Raw genomic sequence first — 23,209 nt, forward strand, 5'->3', positions numbered from 1 at the left:
TTGTCCATAATATCCAGCAGTTTGTCCAGAGTCCTCTTCTCTGCCACTGTCACCAGAGAGTCTAGCTTTAAGCCGACCACAGAGCCGGCCTTCCTGATAATCTTGTCCAGTCTGTGAAAGTCCTTCTTGGATATGCTGCCCCCCCAAGCACACCACGGTGTAAAAGAGGACACTGGCAACCACAGACTGGTAAAACATCTTCAGAAGTTTGCTGCAGATGTTGAAAGAACGCAGTCTCCTCAGGAAGTACATCCTGCTTTGTGTCTTCTTGTACAGGTGACTGGTATGTGTTGTCCAGTCCAGTTTATTGTCCAGCCACAGCCCAAGGTATTTGCAACTGTCTACCACCTCCACCTCAGCTCCCTCTAGCAGGACTGGTCGCGGTCCTGGTCTGGACCTCCTAAAGTCAATGACCAGCTCCTTCGTTTTCGAGGTATTAAGCTGTAGGTGGCTTATGCCACCATGCAGCAAAGTCTCTGACCCGTCTCCGATACTCCTCCTCTCTGTCGTCCTGGATGCACCCAACGATGGCTGTATCATTGGCGTACTTCTGGACATGACACAACTCCGAGTTATAGCAGAAGTCCGAGGTGTACAGGGTGAAGAGAACAGGAGCCAGCACTGTGCCCTGAGGGGCTCCTGTGTTACTGACCACTGTGCCAGATGTGATGTCCTTCAGCCCGACATACTGTGGTCTGCAAGTGAGGTAATCGAAGATCCAGTTCACCAGGTGGGGGTCCACTCCCATCCTGCCTAGTTTGTCCCAAAGCAGAGGGGGCTGGATGGTGTTAAAGGCACTGGAGAAGTCCACATACGAGAAGTCGTAAACTACGCGGAGTCGCGAGCAAACACTACTACTTTCCAATTCTGTGTTTTAATTTCTATTGTGGTTTTAAGCGCTGTTCATACACCGTTGGCACTGTAACTAAAGTAACAGAGGCTGTTCATTACCATTTATGTTTACATTCATTGCACTATTTGATAAAAAAAAAAAAAAAAAAAAAATACACTATTTCAATTGACCATGTTCAGAAAGCTTAGTTGGCTGAAGATGTCTGTATTTTTTTGTTTTAGGGTTTTATATACATTTTAAATATGTTTTAAATTTTACAAAAATGTTCAGAAATGTGAAGAAAAAAAGGAAAAAAAAAAAAGAATCGTGATAAAATCGAGATCGTGAATTTATTTTTAAAGCATCGTGATATGACATTTTTACCATGTTGCCCACCCCTACTTGGAGATAACCTTGCTCTCGCAAGATGAATTCTCGCGGTATTTGTGAGTTCACAAACTCCGGAGAATACATCTTGTACCACTCCCGTTGATTTCCAACGATCCGAACCACTGGTGGTTTGGACCAATCACAGAGCGACATTGTGTTTGGGGGCGGGATATGCAACTGTGACGAAAACAGGAAGCCAGCACCGACGCCGGAGCTAACAAACAAACCTAACATGGACGAATGGACGCTGCAATTAATTCTGTTCTCGCAGAATTACTCCGTTTACTTGTTGAATGTTGAACAGCGAGGGGAGCTTCTTGTATTTCTAGCTGGTAAGATGTTCGTGCTTTTTCCCCCCAAGAATGAAGACGAAATTTTCACCCATAGCCGTGATTGGTTAAATCAAACATGTAGAATGACGCATCGTCCAATCAGCTCGAAATGTTGTATAGAATGTCCCGCCTTTCCCGACCAAATTACTGTGGAGAGGTACCAGAAGGATATTGCGGAGAACTCACTTGAGTGAAGCGTGTATCCATCTGGCTATTGCCAGGTTAGCTTGGAGAGCAGGAATGGAGGAAAACAACACTTCCGTCATGTTTTTGGTGAGGAATTAGCATTTTAACATGGCTAAAAGCTCCAAAAAGTTGATTTTTCATGTTGCTGTTCCTTTAAAGAAGTCAGGATGAATTATCAAAAGTGGACAAGGGCGAAAATGTGGAGTTTGGAGAAAATCACAGGAAGTGCTTGGACAAATGTATTGGGACACTTGCAATAGTAAACGTGGATTCAGGGCAAAAGTATTTGGATACCGACAAAGGTGGAGATATTTTGGCGTTCAGACAAAAGTACATATATTGGAATGTGAAAAGCAGAGAAAATGTGAGAATCCGGACAAAAGTATTGGGACACCTGTGAAAGTGGAAATACGGACTTCAGACAAAAGCATAGGAACACCGAAAAACTGAAAAAGTGTAGGAAAACAAATTGACATTTGGACAAAGGTTTTAGGGCACCAATAAAAGAGAAGACAATGTCGATTAGGACAAAAGTGTTGTTTACGATCTTTTTGAGTAGAAGCGTAAACAAAGGTGTGGTGGCTAAAGTGTGCACACCCTCTTACAGAGGTATGTGCCAAGCAGTCACATTGAAAGTCATGTTAAATGTTAGCCAGCGCACACCTGACACTTCCCACTTATAAGAGGGCGTGCACACTTGTGGAGCCACATAATTTCGGTTGTTTACTTTCACTTCTCTTCTCAAAATTTGTTTGAGTTGTATAGGCCACATTAGTCACTTTTTTTATATCACAAAATGCTGTTATTCAGACTTTTTATAAACAGAGTGTTGTAAATAGCTGTTGCGGTTCTCACCTTCTTGCTTGAATGATGTCACAGCAGCAAAAGAAGACATTCAAACCTCCAACGTGTTTTTTTGTTTTGAATGCTGGAGCTTCACTGATGATGTCACACACACTGCGCCCTGCTCTTCATCCTCCTCATCGTCATTCCCACCAGTGGGACTCGGCGAATGGAGGCCATGTGTCCACGTATACGTTTGATGGACAGGCCCATGGATGATTTTGCACATGTTAAATCATCAAGCGTGTTTTCCCGGTTGCCCAGGGTGACCGGACCGCAACACACGCTGGAATTTGACACTCTTTCTCTGGCTGGGTAAGCCCACCGCCATCAGCCAAAATGGAGGAGGGAGGGCAAGTGTCGGGCGGGTCTGAAGAGAGACGTCGACTTGGAACAAAAAATATCATAAAAATGTAATAAAATACATTTCTTCATGAGTAGAACCAATTTTTCAAGAATCCCTATTTATTTATTTATTTATTTATTTATTTATTTATTTATAGTTCATGTGCCTTAATCACTCTAGTCTACTGTCTCCACTGTATTTAGTTTTTTTTTGTTTTGTTTTTTTGTTTTTTTTTCTACTGTGCACATGAACTACGGAGCCCCTAAAGTGACATGAGAGAAAAAAATAAAAAATGTTTCTTGTCTGACGAGAAAGAGAAACTTTCTCGTCCGGACAAGATACTTTCTCGTCCGGACAAGAAAGTTTCTTGTCTGGTCAAGATACTTTCTCATCCGGACAGGAAAAGTTTCTCGTCCGGACAAGAAACCTTCTCGTCCGGACAAGAAACATATTTATTTATTTATTTATTTTCTCCCATGTCAATTTAGGGGCTCTGTAATTTTTGTTACTTTAAAAAGAGACTTATCAGTATCCATGAAATTCCAATGTATTCAATAGACACACAAATGGCAGTCACTAAATGCACACTGCGGTTACATGCATACACGCACGCACAAGCGGCGGTCGATGCGTCGGGGTTCCCCCAATCTCTCTGGCGGCCTTCTTTTTTTTTTTTTCTCTGGCGGCCTTCTGATGACTTCCACATGTCTGGCAGCCGTCCCGTCACTGACGCCTCTTTTCTTTGACGTTGCTCTCATCAGGAATCTGCACACATTTTTTACCTTCTTCCGTTTCCCCACTTTGTCCTCTCGTCGTCTTCATCCCATCCCAACTCTTTATTTTCTTGTCTTTGTTTGGACAGATGAATGTGCACACACACGCACGCACACACACTTGCGCATTTTGTTAACATTTTAACTTCTTTTTTTTTTTTTTACATCACTGACGTCGTGTGTGAAAACATGGTGTCATGTTGTTGACCTCATGTTTTTTGCTATTTCTGCACCCTTGCATCATCTACTTGTATACGAGCACACACATGCACACGCACGCACGCACGCACAAAAACACGCACGCACACACACACTAGGCTGTTTGTAATATTTTGATATGAATATCGTTACCCTCTTAAAGTAATGGCCTAAGTCAGGGGTGTCCTAACTTTTTCATTTGAGGGCCACATACAGAAAATCAGGAGGACGCAAGGGCCACATAATATTATGGAGAGAAATTGTGTTTAGTCCTAAAAATTGTACAAATTTGTGCTTTTGCATATTTATAATAATACTACAGTTTCTAAACTACTTTATTTATAATATGGCAGCAGTATGGTTATTATAGTTTTGGAATTTTTCATTTTAGGTAGTTTTTATTAGTTTTAGTTTTTTAATAAATGCTTGGTTTTAGTTTATTTTTAGTTAGTTTCAGTATTAGTATTATATTTTTTTAATGTGTATTACTTGTGCGCAATATTTAAAAAACACCATGGGAGCGAGGCCATCTCAAGGTGCTTTTCTATTGCCTGCTGCTAGATGACGTCTTTCTGTGTGACATACTTTCAAACGTCATTATTCCGGTTGATATCAAAATAAATTACTAAAAATCACACCAAAGACTAAAACGAAGGACATTTTTTTCTGTAATTATAGTTTTAGTTAGTTTTGTAAACATAACATGTAATTTCAGTTAGTTTTTGTTTTTTAAAAAGCATTTTCGTTTTTATTTTATTTCGTTAACGAAATTGTTTTTTTAATTTTAGTTTTAGTTATTTTGTTAGTTTTAGTTAACTAAAATAACCTTTAATAGCACCTGTTTTTTGACACCCTCCATCTCCAAACATTTTTGTTTTTAGTTTTTTGAACTGAGTCAAATGCCATCTTTAGCACATGTCGCGGGCCACAAAAAAATGGACGGCAGGCCGCAAATGGCTCCCGGGCCGTAGTTTGGACACCACTGGCCTAAGTCATATTTTGACAAAAAAAAAAAAAAAAAAGACTTATACATCTCATCAGGATGCTCACTACCTTTGCTAAAACATCCTTAAACAGATTAGTCAATTCTACGCCTTAAGATGAAGTTATTACAGTTTTTTTTCTAACACTAAAATGACACGCAAAGCACAATTATTTAAACAGACACAGAGAGAGCAAAAGCTTTTCTCAAGTCTCCAAAACTCTAAACACAGTTTCCGCTTTCTACACATTTTGCAATTCAAAATGGCACTTTTTATATGCACTGAACACGGTTCTCTGCATAAGACACAACAATCTGACATAAGGTCACATATTTGCCATTTCAAAACACTGCCATCAAAATGACAAGAGCCAATTGGCCAATATATGTGCCGCCTGGCCAAATGGTTAATTGTTAGCACCTCAATCAGGAAGTAAGCACAATAAAAAGACCACAGGTGAGCACTTTTCATTCGGGTCCGAGCAGCAACCGCTGCGAGGTCCCTATTGTTCCTGAAGGAATTCTTATTATTCCGCTTCTTTGTTGTTACAGTTTTTTCCAATTGCTAAAACACAATTTTGCAAACTCGGCTCATTTGATCAAAATTCACAATTCACAAAACCACACACCCAAATTGCAAAACCCCTCTCATATCCTCCAAAATGAAGCACTGCAACCAAAACTACATATAGGTTTGCCAAAATCAAACTTTTGTACCAAGTAGCACACACGTCGTTCATGTCACCAGATTTATGTCTCATCAACTGCACACTGTCGGGCATAATGCACAGCACTTCATCTTTAGTATGCTTTAATACTAAAATAGTTCAAATTGTTGAACATTCTTCAGATTGTTCACAAGCACAGACGTATTTGAATATACACATATGCTGTTCTGACACGACGAGGAAAGGTAGGACTCAGACGCAGGATAAAGGTAGGCCACAAAGGCAACAGGTTTATTTCCGGCCAACAGCTGTCTCCTCTCAACCTGAGAGGAGAAAGGGGAATCAAAAAGTGGAGAACTAAAAACGCTCCACTGGGGAGGAAAAAACAGGCAAAAGGTACAGGGGACAACAAAAAGCGCTCCGCTAGGGAGGAAAAAAGGTTCAAGGCACAAGGGCTAACTAAGGGCGCTCCGCTGGGGAGGAAAAGGCACAAAAACAAGGCAAAACAACAAGGCAACGGGAACAAGGACTCGAGGACTGTGGGACGCTTCCATGCACTGAGATGTGTGACACTTTGGCCCTGAGGGGAGAATGCAGCTGGCCTTTATTGTGAGTCTTGATTGGTGGCAGGTGTTAGTAATCATGGGCGGGGACCGGTAATTATGGAGCGGCAGGAAGAGCAAGTGACCTGGGGTGAGAGGAGAGTTAGGATTTTCAAAGCAAGGCAGGAAACATGGATACCAAAATAAAAGCATGGGCCGTCACGCCGGTGGCGGCGTGACAGTACCCCCCCCTCAACGGCCTGCTCTCGACGGCCCTTCAACATAAAAAGTCCAAAAACAAGGGCGGGCGGAAGGGGGCACATGGCCCACCCATCCGTCCCAGATAAAAGGCAGTTCAGGAGGGCGTCCATGACGCCAGACGAGAATCCCGTCGGGGCCGTTCAGGAGGGTGTCCGCGAAGCCCGACGAGAGAGTCCCAGCGGGGCCAGTCAGGAGGGCGTCCTCGACATCCGACGAGAGGTGAAGGCAGCCGCAGGGCTTGCGCCGCCGGGACTTTGGGCGGCGCCTGGCGAGGTTCCGGGACTTTGGGCGGCGCCTGGCGAAGTTCCGGGACTTTGGGCGGCGCCTGGCGAGGCTCCGGGACTTTGGGCGGCGCCTGGCGAGGCTCCGGGACTTTGGGCGGCGCCTGGCGAGGCTCCGGGACTTTGGGCGGCGCCTGGCGAGGCTCCCGGACTTTGGGCGGCGCCTGGCGAGGCTCCCGGACTTTGGGCGGCGCCTGGCGAGGCTCAGGGTCTTTGGGCGGCGCCTGGCGAGGCTCAGGGTCTTTGGGCGGCGCCTGGCGAGGCTCAGGGTCTTTGGGCGGCGCCTGGCGAGGCTCAGGGTCTTTGGGCGGCACCTGGCGAGGTTCAGACTTGAGGCCGCAGCAGACAAGGTTCAGGGGCGAGAGGCCGCAGCAGACAAGGTTCAGGGGCGAGAGGCCGCAGCAGACAAGGTTCAGGGGCGAGAGGCCGCAGCAGACAAGGTTCAGGGGCGAGAGGCCGCAGCAGACGAGGTTCAGGGGCGAGAGGCCGCAGCAGACGAGGTTCAGGGGCGAGAGGCCGCAGCAGACGAGGTTCAGGGGCGAGAGGCCGCAGCAGACGAGGCTCAAGGGCGAGAGGCCGCAGCAGACGAGGCTCAGGGGCGAGAGGCCGCAGTAGACGAGGTTCAGGGGCGAGAGGCCGCAGCAGACGAGGTTCAGGGACTTGAGGCGGCAGCAGACATTGTTCAGGGGCGAGAGGCCGCAGCAGACAAGGTTCAGGGGCGAGAGGCCGCAGCAGACAAGATTCAGGGGCGAGAGGCCGCAGCAGACGAGGTTCAGGGACTTGAGGCGGCAGCAGACATTGTTCAGGGGCGAGAGGCCGCAGCAGACAAGGTTCAGGGGCGAGAGGCCGCAGCAGACAAGATTCAGGGGCGAGAGGCCGCAGCAGACGAGGTTCAGGGGCGAGAGGCTGCAGCAGGCGAGGTTCAGGAGCGAGAGACGGCGCCTGACGAGGTTCAGGGGCGAGAGGCTGCATGTGGCTCACCAGTTCATGGACCTGGCTTGACAGCTGCTCCAGCTGCGAAACCACGGCTTGCTGAACCTTTTCCTGGTTGGCAAGCCGGACCTCCAGGCTCTGTAGCCTAGCCTCGACCTTTCCTGCTGGGTCCATGCTGGCTGAAGAGTACTGACACGACGAGGAAAGGTAGGACTCAGACGCAGGATAAAGGTAAGCCACAAAGGCAACAGGTTTATTTCCGGCCAACAGCTGTCTCCTCTCAACCTGAGAGGAGAAAGGGGAATCAAAAAGTGGAGAACTAAAAACGCTCCACTGGGGAGGAAAAAACAGGCAAAAGGTACAGGGGACAACAAAAAGCGCTCCGCTAGGGAGGAAAAAAGGTTCAAGGCACAAGGGGTAACTAAGGGCGCTCCGCTGGGGAGGAAAAGGCACAAAAACAAGGCAAAACAACAAGGCAACGGGGCAACGGGAACAAGGACTCGAGGACTGTGGGACGCTTCCATGCACTGAGATGTGTGACACTTCGGCCCTGAGGGGAGAATGCAGCTGGCCTTTATTGTGAGTCTTGATTGGTGGCAGGTGTTAGTAATCATGGGCGGGGACCGGTAATTATGGAGCGGCAGGAAGAGCAAGTGACCTGGGGTGAGAGGAGAGTTAGGATTTTCAAAGCAAGGCAGGAAACATGGATACCAAAATAAAAGCATGGGCCGTCACGCCGGTGGCGGCGTGACATGTTCAAACTTTCTAACAATTTAAATGGACTTTTTTTTTTTTTTTCACAGGTCAGTACAACATATGCACACCAGATATGTTTACATTGAAGTGAACAAATATATGTTCACAAAACAGTAAACAGAAAGAAAATTGCAGGAAAATATATCTCTTGAATGCACCAATCATCTTTCATGTTTGAGGTGAAAGTTGTCAGAGAAACAGTTTTATCAGAACAGGACATATTTTCAACAAAATTGGGAGCTTTTCCTTGCCTGGGATAATGACCCATTAGCTTCCTCTTTCTTCTTCTTTTGGTATTTTGCCATCCATCCATCCATGCATCCATGCATCCATGCATCCATCCATCCATCCATCCATCCATCCATCCATCCATCCATCCATCCAAAACCAAAACCAAAACCAAAAATCAGGCAACCTCTCACGTCGCATTGTCAAAGTTGTTGTCTTGGCCATGAAATCCTCTACCAGCTCTATCCAGCTCTACCCAGACGTCTCACCCCCCCCACTCCCTCATTCTCAGCCTCTCTTCCGCTCTCTCTGCCAGGTCTTCCATTGTTGTTAAAAAAAAAAAAAAAAACAGAAAAGAAATTGTTCATCTGTGGCCTGTTTATAGTGCATTGCTTATACTTCCTGTTATGTTTCGGTTTTGGTTGGTCATCCACGCCACGCCAAGTCTTCCGAGTCATCCTCGCCACGCCAAGTCTTCCAGGTCATCCTCGCCACGCCAAGTCTTCCAGGTCATCCACGCCATGCCTACGCCCAGTGTCATCGCCATGCCTAGTGTCATCGCCATGTCTACGCCAAGTACCATCTTCCCGCCACGCCCAGCCTACATGCCACGCCAAGCCTCCACGCCACGCCCTGCTCAGTCTGTCCCCGTCACGACCTGTCCTACCCCGTTCCGTCTCATCAATAAAATTGTTCATATGACTGCTTCCTGCCTGTTTTCTCCGTTTTTGGGTCCATCCACCACACCCAAAACATGACAGAATGCTCCCACCAACCCGGACCCAGCGGAGGCTTCAAGTCCCCGTCCCGGCTCCCCGCCGGCCTCAAGTCCCCGTCCCGGCTCCCCGCCGGCCTCAGGAGCCCGTCCCGGCTCCCCGCTGGCCTCAGAAGCCCGTCCCAGCTCCCCGCTGGCCTCAAGTCCCCGTCCCGGCTCCCCGCCAGCCTCAGGAGCCCGTCCCGGCTCCCCGCTGGCCTCAGGAGCCCGTCCCGGCTCCCCGCCGGCCTCAGGACCCCGTTCCGGCGCCTCGGTAGCCCATGGATGCTACGCCTGTGCCGCTGCTGCCGCTTCAGCCCCTGGCCTCTTCGCCTGTGCCGCTGCTGCCGCTTCAACCCCTGGCCGCTTCGCCAGTGCCGCCACTGGACGCTGCGCCTGTGCCAATGCCGCCCCTGGACGATTCGCCTGTGCCGCTGCAGCCCCTGGACGATTCGCCTGTGCCGCTGCTGCCGCTTCAGCCCCTGGTCGCTTCGCCAGTGCCGCCACTGGACACTGCGCCTGTGCCAATACCGCCCCTGGACGATTCACCTGTGCCTCTGCAGCCCCTGGACGATTCGCCTGTGCCGCTGCAGCCCCTGGACGATTCGCCTGTGCCGCTGCAGCCCCTGGACGATTCGCCTGTGCCGCTGCAGCCCCTGAAAGATTCGCCTGTGCCGCTGCAGCCCCTGGCCTCTCATGTCCCCTCGTTGACGCAGCCCCTGGCGTCTCATGTCCCCTCGTCACGGCCGATGGCCTTCGTCTTATGTCTCCCCGTCGCGGCAGAGTTACAGCAGTCCCCAGCGTCACCGTCTCTGCCCCAGATGAAGTCTCCAGGCCTGGGGTCCGCCCCGGGCAGTGCAGTCACGGCGGCTGATCCAGGACCCAGCGCCAGGCGGCGCAAGAGACGGGCCCACCGCGGGGACTGGCCCTTGGCGGCGCCATCCCTGTTTCCGCCCCTTGAGCCCACAATTATGCCGCCTCCTGGGACTCCCCCCGATGCGGATTTCATGGACTTTTGTAAGGCCGTCTTTCGCCCCTTAGTGGCCTCATAGTCATACCTTGGTTGAGGGCTGTGTTCTGCTCCCGTTCCCGTCCCTGCCCTCCCCGTTTTGGCTTGTTTTTGTGTTTGGGTGTTTGTGTTTGGGAGCCGTCCCTTGGTGGGGGTGGGGGGGGGGGGGGGGGGGGGGGGGGGGGGTACTGTTATGTTTCGGTTTTGGTTGGTTGAGGTTTTGTTTAGTTTTGGGTGTTTATGTTGTCTGTTGTCCCGTTGTCTCGTCAGTGTTAACCTTGTCCACCTGCGTGTGCCTTCCCTTCCCCCCGGTGTGTGTTGCTAATTGGTTCCCCCTGCCTGCTGTGTTTCCCAGCTGTGTGATGTTAATTGCTCGTTAGTGTGTGTATTTAGGGTGTGGGTTTTGTTGCACGCGTTGTAGGAGCATTGTCCTTTTGTTAGTGTATTGTCTAGTCTGGTCACGGTCGCATAGTTTAGTCTTCGGGTCTTCCTCGCCACGCCAAGTCTTCCGGATCTTCCTCGCCTCGCCACGCCAAGTCTTCCGGGTCTTCCTCGCCACGCCAAGTCTTCCGGGTCATCGCCATGCCTGCGCCAAGTACCATCTTCCCGTCACGCCCTGCTCAGTCTGTCACCATCACGACCCGTCCTGCCCCGTTCCGTCTCATCAATAAAATTGTTCATATGACTGTCAATCTGCTTCCTGCCTGTTTCGTCCGTTTTTGGGTCCATCCACCACACCCAAAACATGACAGTTCCTGATTGAGGTGCTAACAATTAACCATTGAGGTGTTTGGCCAGGCGGCACATATATTAGCCGATTAGCTCATGTATTGTGATTTTGAATGGCAGTGTGTTGTAATGGCAAACATGTGACCTTAAGTCAGGTTGTTGTGTCTAATGCAGGTGAATCGTGTTCAGTGCATTTAAAAAGTACCATTTTGAATTGGAAAAGGTGTGTAAAGCAGAAAATGTGTTAAGAGGGTTGGGGACTTGATTTGATTTGATTTGATTTGATTTATTTGTTCATTTTTCCTTTTCGGACAGCATTGTGACAAACAAACATTTCAACATACAATTTTAACATATCCCATATGAAAAAGTCCTATAAAAATTGCATATGAATCTTATCTGTTTTAACAGAATTCTATGTGGATTTTATATGTCACAAAACTCCCAAATACAAAATGCATACAATTTATGTATGTTTAAAATCATGCGTGTCAGACATGCCCAATGCAATACCAAGTCTTATATATTTTGTATAAAAAGAACCTACTTAAATTATATCACTGCTGTTCTTGTGCAAATATATATGGCATGCCATTATGCACAGTTGTGTTTAAATTAGGGCTTTCAAAGTTAAAGCGTTAACTAATTAATTGATCACAAGAAATGATCGCATTAATCATGTAATAACGCAGATTAATCTCTATTAATTTTGACTGTGGATGATCATTCAAAATATTTGTTCATGGCAAACTATCGCGGTCATTTTTTTTTCCATTTTAAATTATGCAAGTAATTAACTGCTGAGAAAAAGAGGATGTGCGTGCAAGTGGTTCAAAAAATGTTGAAGACGTCCTTATTAAAATTCAAAAGAGTTAACACATGGCTGACTGGTTAGCACATCCACCTCCCAGTTCTGAGGACTCGGGTTCGAGTCCAGGCTCCGGCCTTCCTGAGTGGAGTTTGCATGTTCTTCCCGTGCCCGCATGGGTCTTCTCCGGGCACTCCGGTCTCCCCCCACATTCCAAAGACATGCACGGCAGGTTAATTGGGTGCTCCGAATTGTCCCTAGGTGTGCTTGTGAGTGTGGATGGTTGGTTGTTCGTCTCTGTGTGCCCTGCGATTGGCTGGCAACCAATCCAGGGTGTCCCCTGCTTACTGCCCAGAGCCAGCTGAGATAGGCTCCAGCACCCCCGGCGACTCTTGTGAGCAGCCAGCGGTTCAGAAAATGAAAAAAAAATTAAAATAAAAAGCCTTTTTAATTAAGTGATTCATCGTGATTAATCAAAATTCTAAAATGTGATTAACCTGATTAAAAAATATATATATATATTTGACAGCTGTAACTCAAATGTATACTTTGTACAGTTGCTCATAAGTTTACATACCTCTCGGGTGAATATGTTAATTTATGAGCACAGCTGTATGTTGACAACCAACTAAATCTACTCTTTGATAAATCAAGATAAATACAACAATAAAAAGTCAAATATTCATGAAATGCATATATATATTACAAGTATTTTTGTTTTAATAACTTAAAACATACTTTCAATTTGGCGGCACGGTAGTCGAGTGGTTAGCACGTCCGCTTCCCAGTTCTGAGGTCTCCGGTTCGAGTCCAGGCTCGGACCTTCCTGGGTGGAGTTTGCATGTTCTCCCCGTGCCCGCGTGGGTCTTCTCCGGGTACTCCGGTCTCCTCCCACATTCCAAAGACATCCATGGCAGGTTAATTGGGCGCTCCGAATTGTCCCTAGGTGTGCGTGTGAGTGTGGATGGTTGTTCATCTCTGTGTGCCCTGCGATTGGTTGGCAACCAGTCCAGGGTGTCCCCCGCCTACTGCCCAGAGCCAGCTGAGATAGGCGCCAGCAGCCCCCGTGACCCTTGTGAGGAATAAGCGGTCAAGAAAATGGATGGATGGATGGATGGATACTTTCAATTTTTCACAATTTTATTACAATACTGTACAACACAATCTCATTTTTGTTCTTAACAATAGTACGTCATGATAGCTTCACAAACAATAGGACCAGATGCACAATTTATGTAAACACATGGTCTTATTATTTCATTGCTATCAATAGCTCTTTCAAAGCCAGTTGGAAAATGAACAGTCTTAACAAAGGTCATTGAGGTTTTTACACTCTTCCCTTGAACCAGTTTCTGTACAGTGCAATTTCCAACCTTGCCTACTGCATATAAATGCTGATCTTCATTCACACTGAAAAAATATGAAATTTTGAAAATGTGTTCATCTTTCAAAATCACCACACTGTTGTTTCTTTTCTTTGTCTTTGCATAAGCACCACTGTGAATGACCTCTCCATTAATAACAACTATTCTGCTATAATATCGAACAATGGAGCCTGGGGTTACAAAACCATGCAATGCTATCAGGTCCTTTTCAGATACTTTCCCTATCTTTGGCACCCCAAGAGCTGTCACTTTGTCAAATCTTGCAGCATTTCTTACTTGATGTTTAGTTGAGGTCATTTCTCGGAGGAATAACTTCATTTCAGGTGAAACTTCACTTTGCGCACATGCATTAGCTATTTGTGGCAATGCACGAGACCAAGCGACTCTTTTACATATCTGCTGAGGTACTGCATTGCTGCTTTTTACTTGCTTAAGCAAATACCCATTATAGTTTTCAAACATGAAAGCTGACTGGGCCCAGAGAGGGCCCAAGTTCTCAACACTATTGCTCAAATGTAGGAGTGAGTGTACATTAAATGTCATTTGCCCTTCACCAAACAAACACTGAACAGACTTAACATAAAGCTCAAGGGAGTTTCGTGCATGGTCAATATCTTCTTGGTTAATCTGTGACCCTAACAAAATGCTTACACCCTCCACAAGCAATGCCCAATGACAAAGGTATTTGCTTGGGAGTATGCCCTTTAGGACTGGCACACTATAGTATAACAGCCAGTTCTGCCACTCATGTGCTTTCCAAAACCTTCTCTCAACAATAGACCGTGGGCTTCGTGAAAAAGTACTCGGAGGCTTGATTTCCAGTAAAGTTTCATCCACTCCTGCGGTGTTCAACCCAATATACCATGGCTGATTATGATATTTAGAATCAAACCATAAAGTTGACATTTGTCTGCAAACCCCCAGCAATACACAATGCATATAATCAGGAACCACACCGTTGATGAGGTCAAAATGTGGCAAGTCAACTATTGGAGATGGGCCCTTAATACCCAAAACACTGTGACCATTATTTCCAGCTATTTGACCTATTTCTGCAGTTGTATCATGTTGTCTAAGTTCAGGAATGCCCTCCTTGAAAGGATACACTCTCACAGTACCATTACCTTTCCTTAGTTGTTCACCGAGATGAAGACATTGACTACATCCATACTCTCCATTGAACTGTTTGAAATTTTGTAACAACGGCCGTGCTACTGCATCACAAATGGCGCACAATGCGTATACCTTTACAGTTTTAGCTGATTTATCTGCTGGATCATGCCAAGAAAGGCCAATCTGGGCAAGACTTTTACATTCCTCTACAAAAGGTTTGAGAAAGCTGGTCATTATTGGCTTAGATGAACCAAACCACAAAGCACATAATAGAACATGCTTATCTCTTTTCACGGGAGGTAATTCATTAATACAGCATAGTAATGGCCAGATATTAAATTTAGATGACTGAAATACAGGCACACCATCACAATTGAAGGATAGTGACACAAAAGAATCACTAAGAGATTTCAGACGTTTGTACAACTTCCCATCATAGATATCAGTAAAAACATCTCTGTTTTGCTGTGACACACTGTTCATAATGGGCTGATTTTCTAAGAGACTCTGGAGTTGGTCCCTCAAAGGCAAACAAACAAACAAGTTTCCCATCTCAATGTTCTGACTTTTCTGTACAGTTGACAAGCAGATGCTACATCTTAATTCATTGTCCTTAGTTGCAGCGATGCCAATATAAGAGCTACACACTCCACAGTAGTGATGATATTCTGACTTTACCACAAAGTCTTGAAAAGCTTTCTCCAGCATGTACTTGCTACGTGGAATGGGGGCACAATCAGGGCTGCATAACCTTAACAGTTTCAGCAAATCCTCCATCAATGCCCCAGTTACATTGTGTTTCAGAGAGAAGGCAAGTATGCTCAGCCAAGATGCATCTGGTGTGGATCTTGGTGCATTCTGTTAAAAAAAAAAAAAAAAAAAAAAAAAAAAAGTTATTTTCATTTAAAAATTATTATGTATTGGAAATGGGACTATCTAAATTTTCAAAGTCACACACATATTCATAAACAATGCTATTAAATATCCCATGCATTACTGCTAAATTTCTTATGGTACCTCTTCATAAGTTGGCCACCCTTCTGTGGACTCCGTTACTGGTGTTATAGTATCATTCTGTAAATGAGAAAAAAAAGGGATTTAAAAAGTATAACTTTCAATTAATGTGTTTGCTGTCATGTTAGAGACATTTCACATGCAACATGGTAAACTGATGTTTCTGAAACTTTGACAATAAATATTTTTTTGTTGTACTATGATTAAAATCATAATTAAATTAGGAACATAGTGGATTCTAAACTTTGCCTGGATTTGTTCTAAAACACCACTGCCTGGTTTCAAGTAGGACTAAATTATTACTTAGGCAGTTGGAAGAGTAAATACCAATAAGAGTAACAGATAGATAGATAGATATATAGATATATATATAGATATATAGATAGATAGATAGATAGATAGTCCTTGTGTCTCTGGAACATGTGCAAGGGTTATATCCTTTAAATAAATAAAACATATGGTATTATCCCATTCCCAGATGCAGTTTAAAAAATGTATACATTATCTGAACAATTTTAATACCAGTACCTCAGATGAGGGCACCTCATTAGGGTGTGGATGGTGTGGCAAAAGGCAGAATTCCTAAAAACAATTAAATATCACTACTCCATTGTAAAGTTAATGAGAAATAGATCTAAACAATAATACAAATTTTCTATACCTGCACTGTTGATGAAAATCGTTCCTTTGGCTCTGGAGTACAAGACAAAAGGTTGACATCCTAAAAATGAAAGCAATACATTTTTCTATTGTGAAATTTGTTTAAAAAAAAAAAAAAAAAAAAAAAAAAAAAACTATATATATATATATATATATATATATATATATATATATATATATATATATATATATATATATATATACCTGTATTTCTGATAAATTCTCTTCTGGCTCTGGAGGACATGTCAAAAGGTTCGAATCCTAAAAAATAAAATGTAAAGTAAAAGATAAAGATAAACAATTTTTATTATGATTATTGACAGACACACCTGCTCATTGGTGGGTGTGGATGGCTTTGTCTCCCCTGATGAATGTGAAAAATGATACTAAAATGGTGGAAAAAGGAAAAAAGAAAACCATGATATATTGGGGGAAAAAAATTATATTAATTTTTAAGTGTATTCTACTTACACTGTCGGTTCTTTGTGAAGAATGCTCATTAAATTGAACGTCTTTTATTTTCCTAAAACAGTTTTAATGATACAGATGTTAAAATATTGGACAATATAGATTTGTGCATACAGCCTGTGTAGCCTAGACTTTATATAGTGTTAACTTCCTGTACACACCGATAGCATAGCACACTAGCATCGTGTACAGGCTGCAGTTAGCATAAAATAGCTTAGCTTTCATGAACTCATGCTACGCACACATAATGTACCTTTTTTTCCATCGACTCAGGGTACGACGAGGAATCTTTCTCTCTCTTCCCGCAGTATCATGAAGACAGTATATTTTTCGTTTTGGCATTTTTAGACTTCTTTTGTGCTTGCTTGGAGGTGAAAGAAAAGAACACAGACAGATAACACGACCTCGGAGACGATTAAGCTAGGTGGAGCGTGATTGGTTGACATCGATTTGAACTGCTACGTAGTTAGCCAATGACAAGCCAGAAGTCAATCCAAGCGGGATAGACCAGAAGAGAGATGGCGTTACTTGCTGCTTTCTGTGGCTTTTTCGTCTGAAAAAAGTTGTTGACCAGCGAGGCAGCGAAAACATGGACACCAAAGTCCCTTCTGACTTATTGCCAACAAGGTAGAAACATTTTCAACTTGCTCCTTTGAGTTTTAAGTTATATTTGAGTAAGTTACGTTACAGCCTGTATTCCACCAAGGATGAACGTTTGCTAGTGTTGTGCTAGCTAAAGTATCGAATTTCTCCTCAGTAAGTCATTCGCCAACATTTTTAATATTTTAACGTTTGTATTAGTAGTTTTAATTTAGTTGCAGACAATATTTAACAGTAATACAAAATTTGACATAAAACAGGAAAAAAAATGTCAAAAGACAAAACATGTATAAACTTGTCTATTCAGATTTGTTAATGCTATAGCCAAGTTTATGTTGTTTAAACTCTCACAATTTGTTGTAATTGTAGTATGACAAGAAGATTCGCAGTGGTAGTGTGGTGTAATGGAGAGGATGCTGGGAAGTATAGTGAAGTGAAGACAGATGCTATAAAGTCTTATGATGATTCCAAGTTTGATGACAATGGATATCCTGTATCTGACTACTTGGCCATTGTGGAGTGGCAGAAAGGTAAAAAACCCAAACATGGTTGGCCAGTTTACAGAGCATCTGTCAAGTTCGTCAGCAGTAAGTGATTTATTTATTTTTTTTTAACCCAATGTCAGTTTCCATATCATTACATACATTTACATAAGGGAAATGTAATTTGTTTTGTCTATTTTTCATTTCAGGTAATCGTTTCCAAACAAATGGCAAAATTAAACAATATTTGTCTGTCAACAAGGATGAGCACCTGCCCAAAAAAAGACCCTCAATTCCGCCATGTCGATATACAGACTCTGATTCTGAAACTGATCTAGGTGAATCACCACAAGTAAGTAAAATCTTAAACATATATATGTATATATATATATATATATATATATATATATATATATATATATATATATATATATATATATATATATATTATGTAATACTGTCTAAGAAGGTTAAACTACACTTGATAGATTGGTACTTTATTCATCTTAGAGCGGAGAAATACATTTCAGATGAGTGAGAATCTAGGGAAACTGACTCTTCTTCGAAAAGACAGAAAGAAATAGTTATAAAGAAATTACAGAAGTTGCTGCAAATCAAAGTAATAAACAAACAATCAATTGAATTGACACATTACACGTGTTCATATATTGGAGCATGTTGGCATGCGTTTTGCCTGATGATGCAAATGCAGATATTTATTTATTTGTTTTTTTATTTTTAATCAGTAACTATTGGCCAATCCTCCGTTGAAAGTGGGTTTTGCATTATTCCAGGAATAAGTGTGTTGTACTTTCAGTGAAAGTAACTGTTTTAATTTATTTTACAGACTCAAAGTAAAAAACAATCGATAACAAAACCACAAAAGAATGTTGCCAAAAAGCTTATCGATAAATATCAACCAATTTTCAACCAACAACAAACTCAGAAGCTGAATGAACTAGAGGAAGAAAATACAAGATTGCGAAGTGAGAATGAAAAACTGAAAAACATGTTGGTTAGAGGTGAGTATGGTTGTGAATCAACCAACACACAACAGTACTTTTTGGTTTGGTTTAGCCAGGCACTTTTCTTGTATTGCATCTGGTTTCTTGTATTTGATTTCCTCCGCTAGGTGGCACTGTGAATGAGTGGTTAGCACGTCCGCCTCCCAGTTCCGGGGACTTTGGTTCGAGTCCAGGCTCCAGCCTTCCTGGTTGGAGTTTGCATGTTCTCCCCGTGCCTGCGTGGGTCTTCTCCCACATTCCAAAGACATGCATGGCAGGTTAATTGGGTGCTCTGAATTGTCCCTAGGTGTGCTTGTGAGTGCGGATGGTTGTTTTTCTCTGTGTGCCCTGCGATTGGCTGGCAACCAGTCCAGACTGTCCCCTGCCTGCTGCCCAGAGCCAGCTGAGATAGGCGCCAGCACCCCCCGCGACCCTAGTGAGGAATAAGCGGTCAAAAAATGGATGGAAATGGATTTCCTCCGCTAAAATCCCAGAATAATCTCATACCAAGGCCTCAAATTTTAATTTCTCTGACATATTTGTTGCTTATTCAGAGAAAATTAAAGGCACATTCAAACCAGACATTTCCAAAGTACTGTATTTTGTCAGTATTTAATGCAGTGAGGAAATTGCTGACTAACCAGAGGCCTCATGTACAAAAGGTGCTTGGCGAAAACACCTTTGCACACTCAATTCTAGATACAACAACAGTTAAATGAGCATGGGAATGTAAGGTGCTCCATACCAAACACCTTTGCTGGTGTACACGTGTCTTTAAAAAAAATAAAATAAATTTTTTTTTTTTAAAAAGCATTTTTTTTTTTCTCTGCTTTAGGGGGCTGTCAGCCAGTTGTAGAGATGATGCTGGGCAGTGGTGGGTGCAGTGGTGTGCAAAGCCCAGTAAATGTCCAGGACGAACGACCAACTTTGATGCTCCTGAAAACTTATTTTGCCCACATAGGGGCATATGGTGGGCAGTGGTGGACATGCCAATTTGTCAGTCAGTATTGCCATCATTATTTCAAGAGCAACTCAACACCAAATAAACTTTTTTTTTTTTGCTAATATACTGTATTAATGGTGTCTATTAATGCTGTCGACATTACATATGGGCCCAGTGCATCCCTCTCTGGTGACAGCCAATGTGCGTTGACAACATACTTATTCGGTAAAATCACATGCAGGCGCCATACAATCAAACACCTAGATTGTACTGCGCCATGTGATGTATTACCAGTAAGTACGATCTCCTCCTGTTTCCAACAACTCGGATTGACTGGTCTGACCTGAAATAATGACATCATGATGACTGACAGATTGTCATGCCCACACCATTGCACAGTGGTTTGTGCAGGTAATCAGGTATTGAGTTCAAAATGTAATTGTGTTTACAGAGATACCAGATATGATTGGTGAGCTCAAGACTGCCCTCAAGTCCCGTGGTTCCACAACTTCCTTCAGCTCTGACTTCCAAGCAGGGCAAATTTCATCTCCTAGTGTTCAACAAACCTCTGCATCTGGTGTTCATGACCATCCCAAATCTTCCATAGAAGATCAGGTAGTTTTATATACTACTGTATAAACACTTTTCTCTCTCTTGCTTTGCAAGCTCTTAGTTACTCAGCAGTTTTGTTTTTTGTTTTAAATTGCCTTCTGTTCTGGCCTGTTCTTTTAAAATGATTATTTATCAAAATGTTTCACCTCTGATCTCTCAAGTCTTAATCTTGATTTACAACCAAAAGGTTTACTCTGCCTTTTGGTGGTAAAACAAGATGGCATTGCTAATGACTTGACAACATATACCGAGGACTAAGTGAAGGCTAAGCGGTGATTGCGCCTTGTCTGTTGCAACCCCCCTCTCTATCCATTTTTAAAACTTGTCTTGAAACAAATTTTAAATCTATGGCTTTTTAGTCAGCATGAGACGTGACATTGTTGTGGTGTTTTATTGATTGCTGTATTTGTGTTATTAATTTGTTTTAACTGTTTTCTTCCTTTTGTTTGTCTGTTTTCTTGTATGACTGATTTTACTCCATGTATCGCACTTTCTATACAGCAATGGTTGTTTTAAAGTGCGCTATAAAAAAAAGTTGGGTTGAGTATTTATTTATTTATTTATTTTTGTTACATATTTCTGAGAAAACATTTTTAGATTTTTTTTTTTTTTTTTAATAGGTAGAAATTGTTCCTGGGTCAATCGTCCACATCAACAAGCTGGCTTGGGCTGTGGCTCAAAATGCCAATTCTGCCTCCTGTTTTATAAGAACGCTTCTGACAGCTGTCTTTCCCATGGATGTGCTACTTGTCAGCAACCTACGAGGAACATCTAGGGATTCCTCAGGAACACGCCGTCAGGCTCTTGAAAAAAACAAAGTGGATGCAATATATAGTAAGTTTCTTAACAGTTTCTGACATACTGTTAGTGTTTAAAATGTACCTGTGGTGGTCAAAAGGAGAAATATACTGTATATAGTTTATCAAGTAAAACTGCAACACATTTATTCACTGTTGTATTAAAGAAAGTTTATAATGGCTTGCAGAACGTATTTATCAAGACACCATGACAACTGCTGGTTACAGCCATACTCGCTTGCAAGAAGCGAAGCCGTGACGTCACCACGTTGAAAGCCGTCTTAGCTCAGCCATGTCCACCTATTCAATGTGGCATTTTTTTTTTTTTACCATTCTGAATCAAGGCAATTAAAGGCAGGAGCTTGTCTGTGAGCGGGTCAGGTTGCATCCTTTCCATTAAAATAAGAATAAATCAGTAAATATCAGGCTGAGTGGTTAGCACGTCCGCCTCCCAGTACTGAGGACTCCGGTTCGAGTCCAGGCTCCGGCCTTCCTGGATGGAGTTTGCATGTTCTTCCCGTGCCTGCGTGGGTCTACTCCGGGTACTCTGGTCTCCCCCCACATTCCAAAGACATGCATGGCAGGTTAATTGGGTGCTCCGAATTGTCCCTAGGTATGCTTGCGAGTGTGGACGGTTGTTCCTCTCTGCGTGTCCTGTGATTGGCTGGCAACCAGTTCAGGGTGTACCCCACCTACTGCCCTACTTATCTGTTGCATCACTCAATAGTATTTAATAGTAACTAATGGGTGTGCGCCGTGCGCTAAAATTAACCAGGGGAGTTATTTTGGCACATACAAAACGAGACACAAAAATAGAAACACCAGATATTTATCAAACTTGACAATATTGCTCCGTCCCATCAATACCTTGAAATGGGCCACCAGAGATATCCTTTAAGCGGTTTTATTTCTGCAGATGGAAATTGTGTATGCTGGTCAGTTAATAATAGCTATTTATGTTGTTTGTCTTACAGGAGCAACATTACAAAAATGGCCTCATGTCATCCCATCACATATTGGTACTGTGATCAACTCAAAGCTCTCCGAAATCAGGGCAAAGAATAAACCTAAAAATCTGGACCCTGAAACCATCATGCTGTTTGACAACAGTCAAGAGTAAATTGTCAGGTGCTGTGCTTTGGCCATGTTAGCTCAGGTGTAGTGAAGTTTTGATGCCTGAGCCACGTTTAATTTGCCTGGGGGTCTGGGCCAATTAGGGTTTGTGGCATTCTAAATAGTGTATGTAAGAAAAAACAACTAATTGCTTGAAGTTATGCATAAGGTTTTGTTTATTTGTTTTTTTGGGGTGGGGGGATGGGGGGCTTAGATGAGAATGTCAGTGTTTTGGGAATATGTCATCTTTGACAGTCAGATGGAAGGACTAGTTTACCCACGTCGTTTGATGTTGTGCAAATTAAAGCGTGTGTGGGTGTGTGTGTGCGTGTAGGCGTGTGGGTGTAAATAATGTGTGTGTGTGTGTCTGGAATAAAAATTTTGACACAATTGTGGACTGTATTCAAATTGCATATGTCCTTTGTACAATGCACATGATATACATATAAGGATAAATACATTAATCTATCATATAAATATAGTAATAGTATTAAATCCTAATATGGAATTTGTAAGCATTTAACATTACTAACTTATTAAAATCATATTTAAATTGCCTAAAATACTTACAACTAATTTACTAGATTTAGATATTAAATGTAAGTGATTTTTTATGAAAACTTTAATATGTTCTTATAAAGTTCATATATAAATTGTTTTAAATAGTTATTTGTATTATATATCAAACATTTTAAATTGCATATATAAAACATATGTAGAACTTGTAATATTCATATAAGAGTTTGAAAATCCCCTATATGATTTATGGGTTGTTTTTGGTATGAAAGGGGCCATAATTGCACAGATATTATGTAAGACATACACAGTCCTTATAAAGAAATTCTACTCAATTTATGAAAGGAATGTATAATGCTTGCCATATATATATCATATAGGCTTTTTTCATATGGGATGATAACCGAAAAGAAAAAGGGCTGGCAGGAAGAAGCAAAAAAGCTTATAAATTCCCGCCCCCATACTAATCTAGGACGCATAAAATCAAGAGTAATAGTTAAGGATCAGCAGAGATGATAAAATTTCACACAGTTCATCAAGTCCATGAAGTTGATTATCCAGTTGATTACATTCGGAAACTTTTGATTCAGGCAAATGGATTATAGAAAGTTCAATCAGTTCATCTTCACCAGTGATTTGATCGAAAGTAGT

At 43.0% G+C, this 23,209-nt stretch overlaps 1 protein-coding gene across 2 annotated transcripts; it reads left to right on the forward strand.

The window, feature by feature from the left end:
- Nucleotides 1-16,445: 16,445 nt before the first annotated feature.
- On the forward strand, nt 16,446-22,120 carry LOC144027522 (uncharacterized). 2 transcript variants are annotated; one of them, XM_077535118.1, is made up of 7 exons: nt 16,446-17,118; nt 17,461-17,678; nt 17,783-17,925; nt 18,421-18,595; nt 19,972-20,135; nt 20,753-20,966; nt 21,904-22,120. In XM_077535118.1, exons 1-7 carry the CDS (start codon nt 17,081-17,083, stop codon nt 22,047-22,049), a joined length of 1,098 nt encoding a protein of 365 aa, XP_077391244.1. In that variant the 5' UTR covers nt 16,446-17,080; the 3' UTR covers nt 22,050-22,120. The 2 variants fall into 2 exon arrangements, 1 of the variants encoding a protein (XP_077391244.1); XR_013285479.1 differs by lacking the exon at nt 18,421-18,595 and having other exon boundaries at nt 16,446-17,678.
- Nucleotides 22,121-23,209: the final 1,089 nt, after the last annotated feature.

Source organism: Festucalex cinctus, chromosome 10 (assembly GCF_051991245.1).
Source record: "Festucalex cinctus isolate MCC-2025b chromosome 10, RoL_Fcin_1.0, whole genome shotgun sequence".
In the NCBI taxonomy this organism is placed as follows: domain Eukaryota; kingdom Metazoa; phylum Chordata; class Actinopteri; order Syngnathiformes; family Syngnathidae; genus Festucalex; species Festucalex cinctus.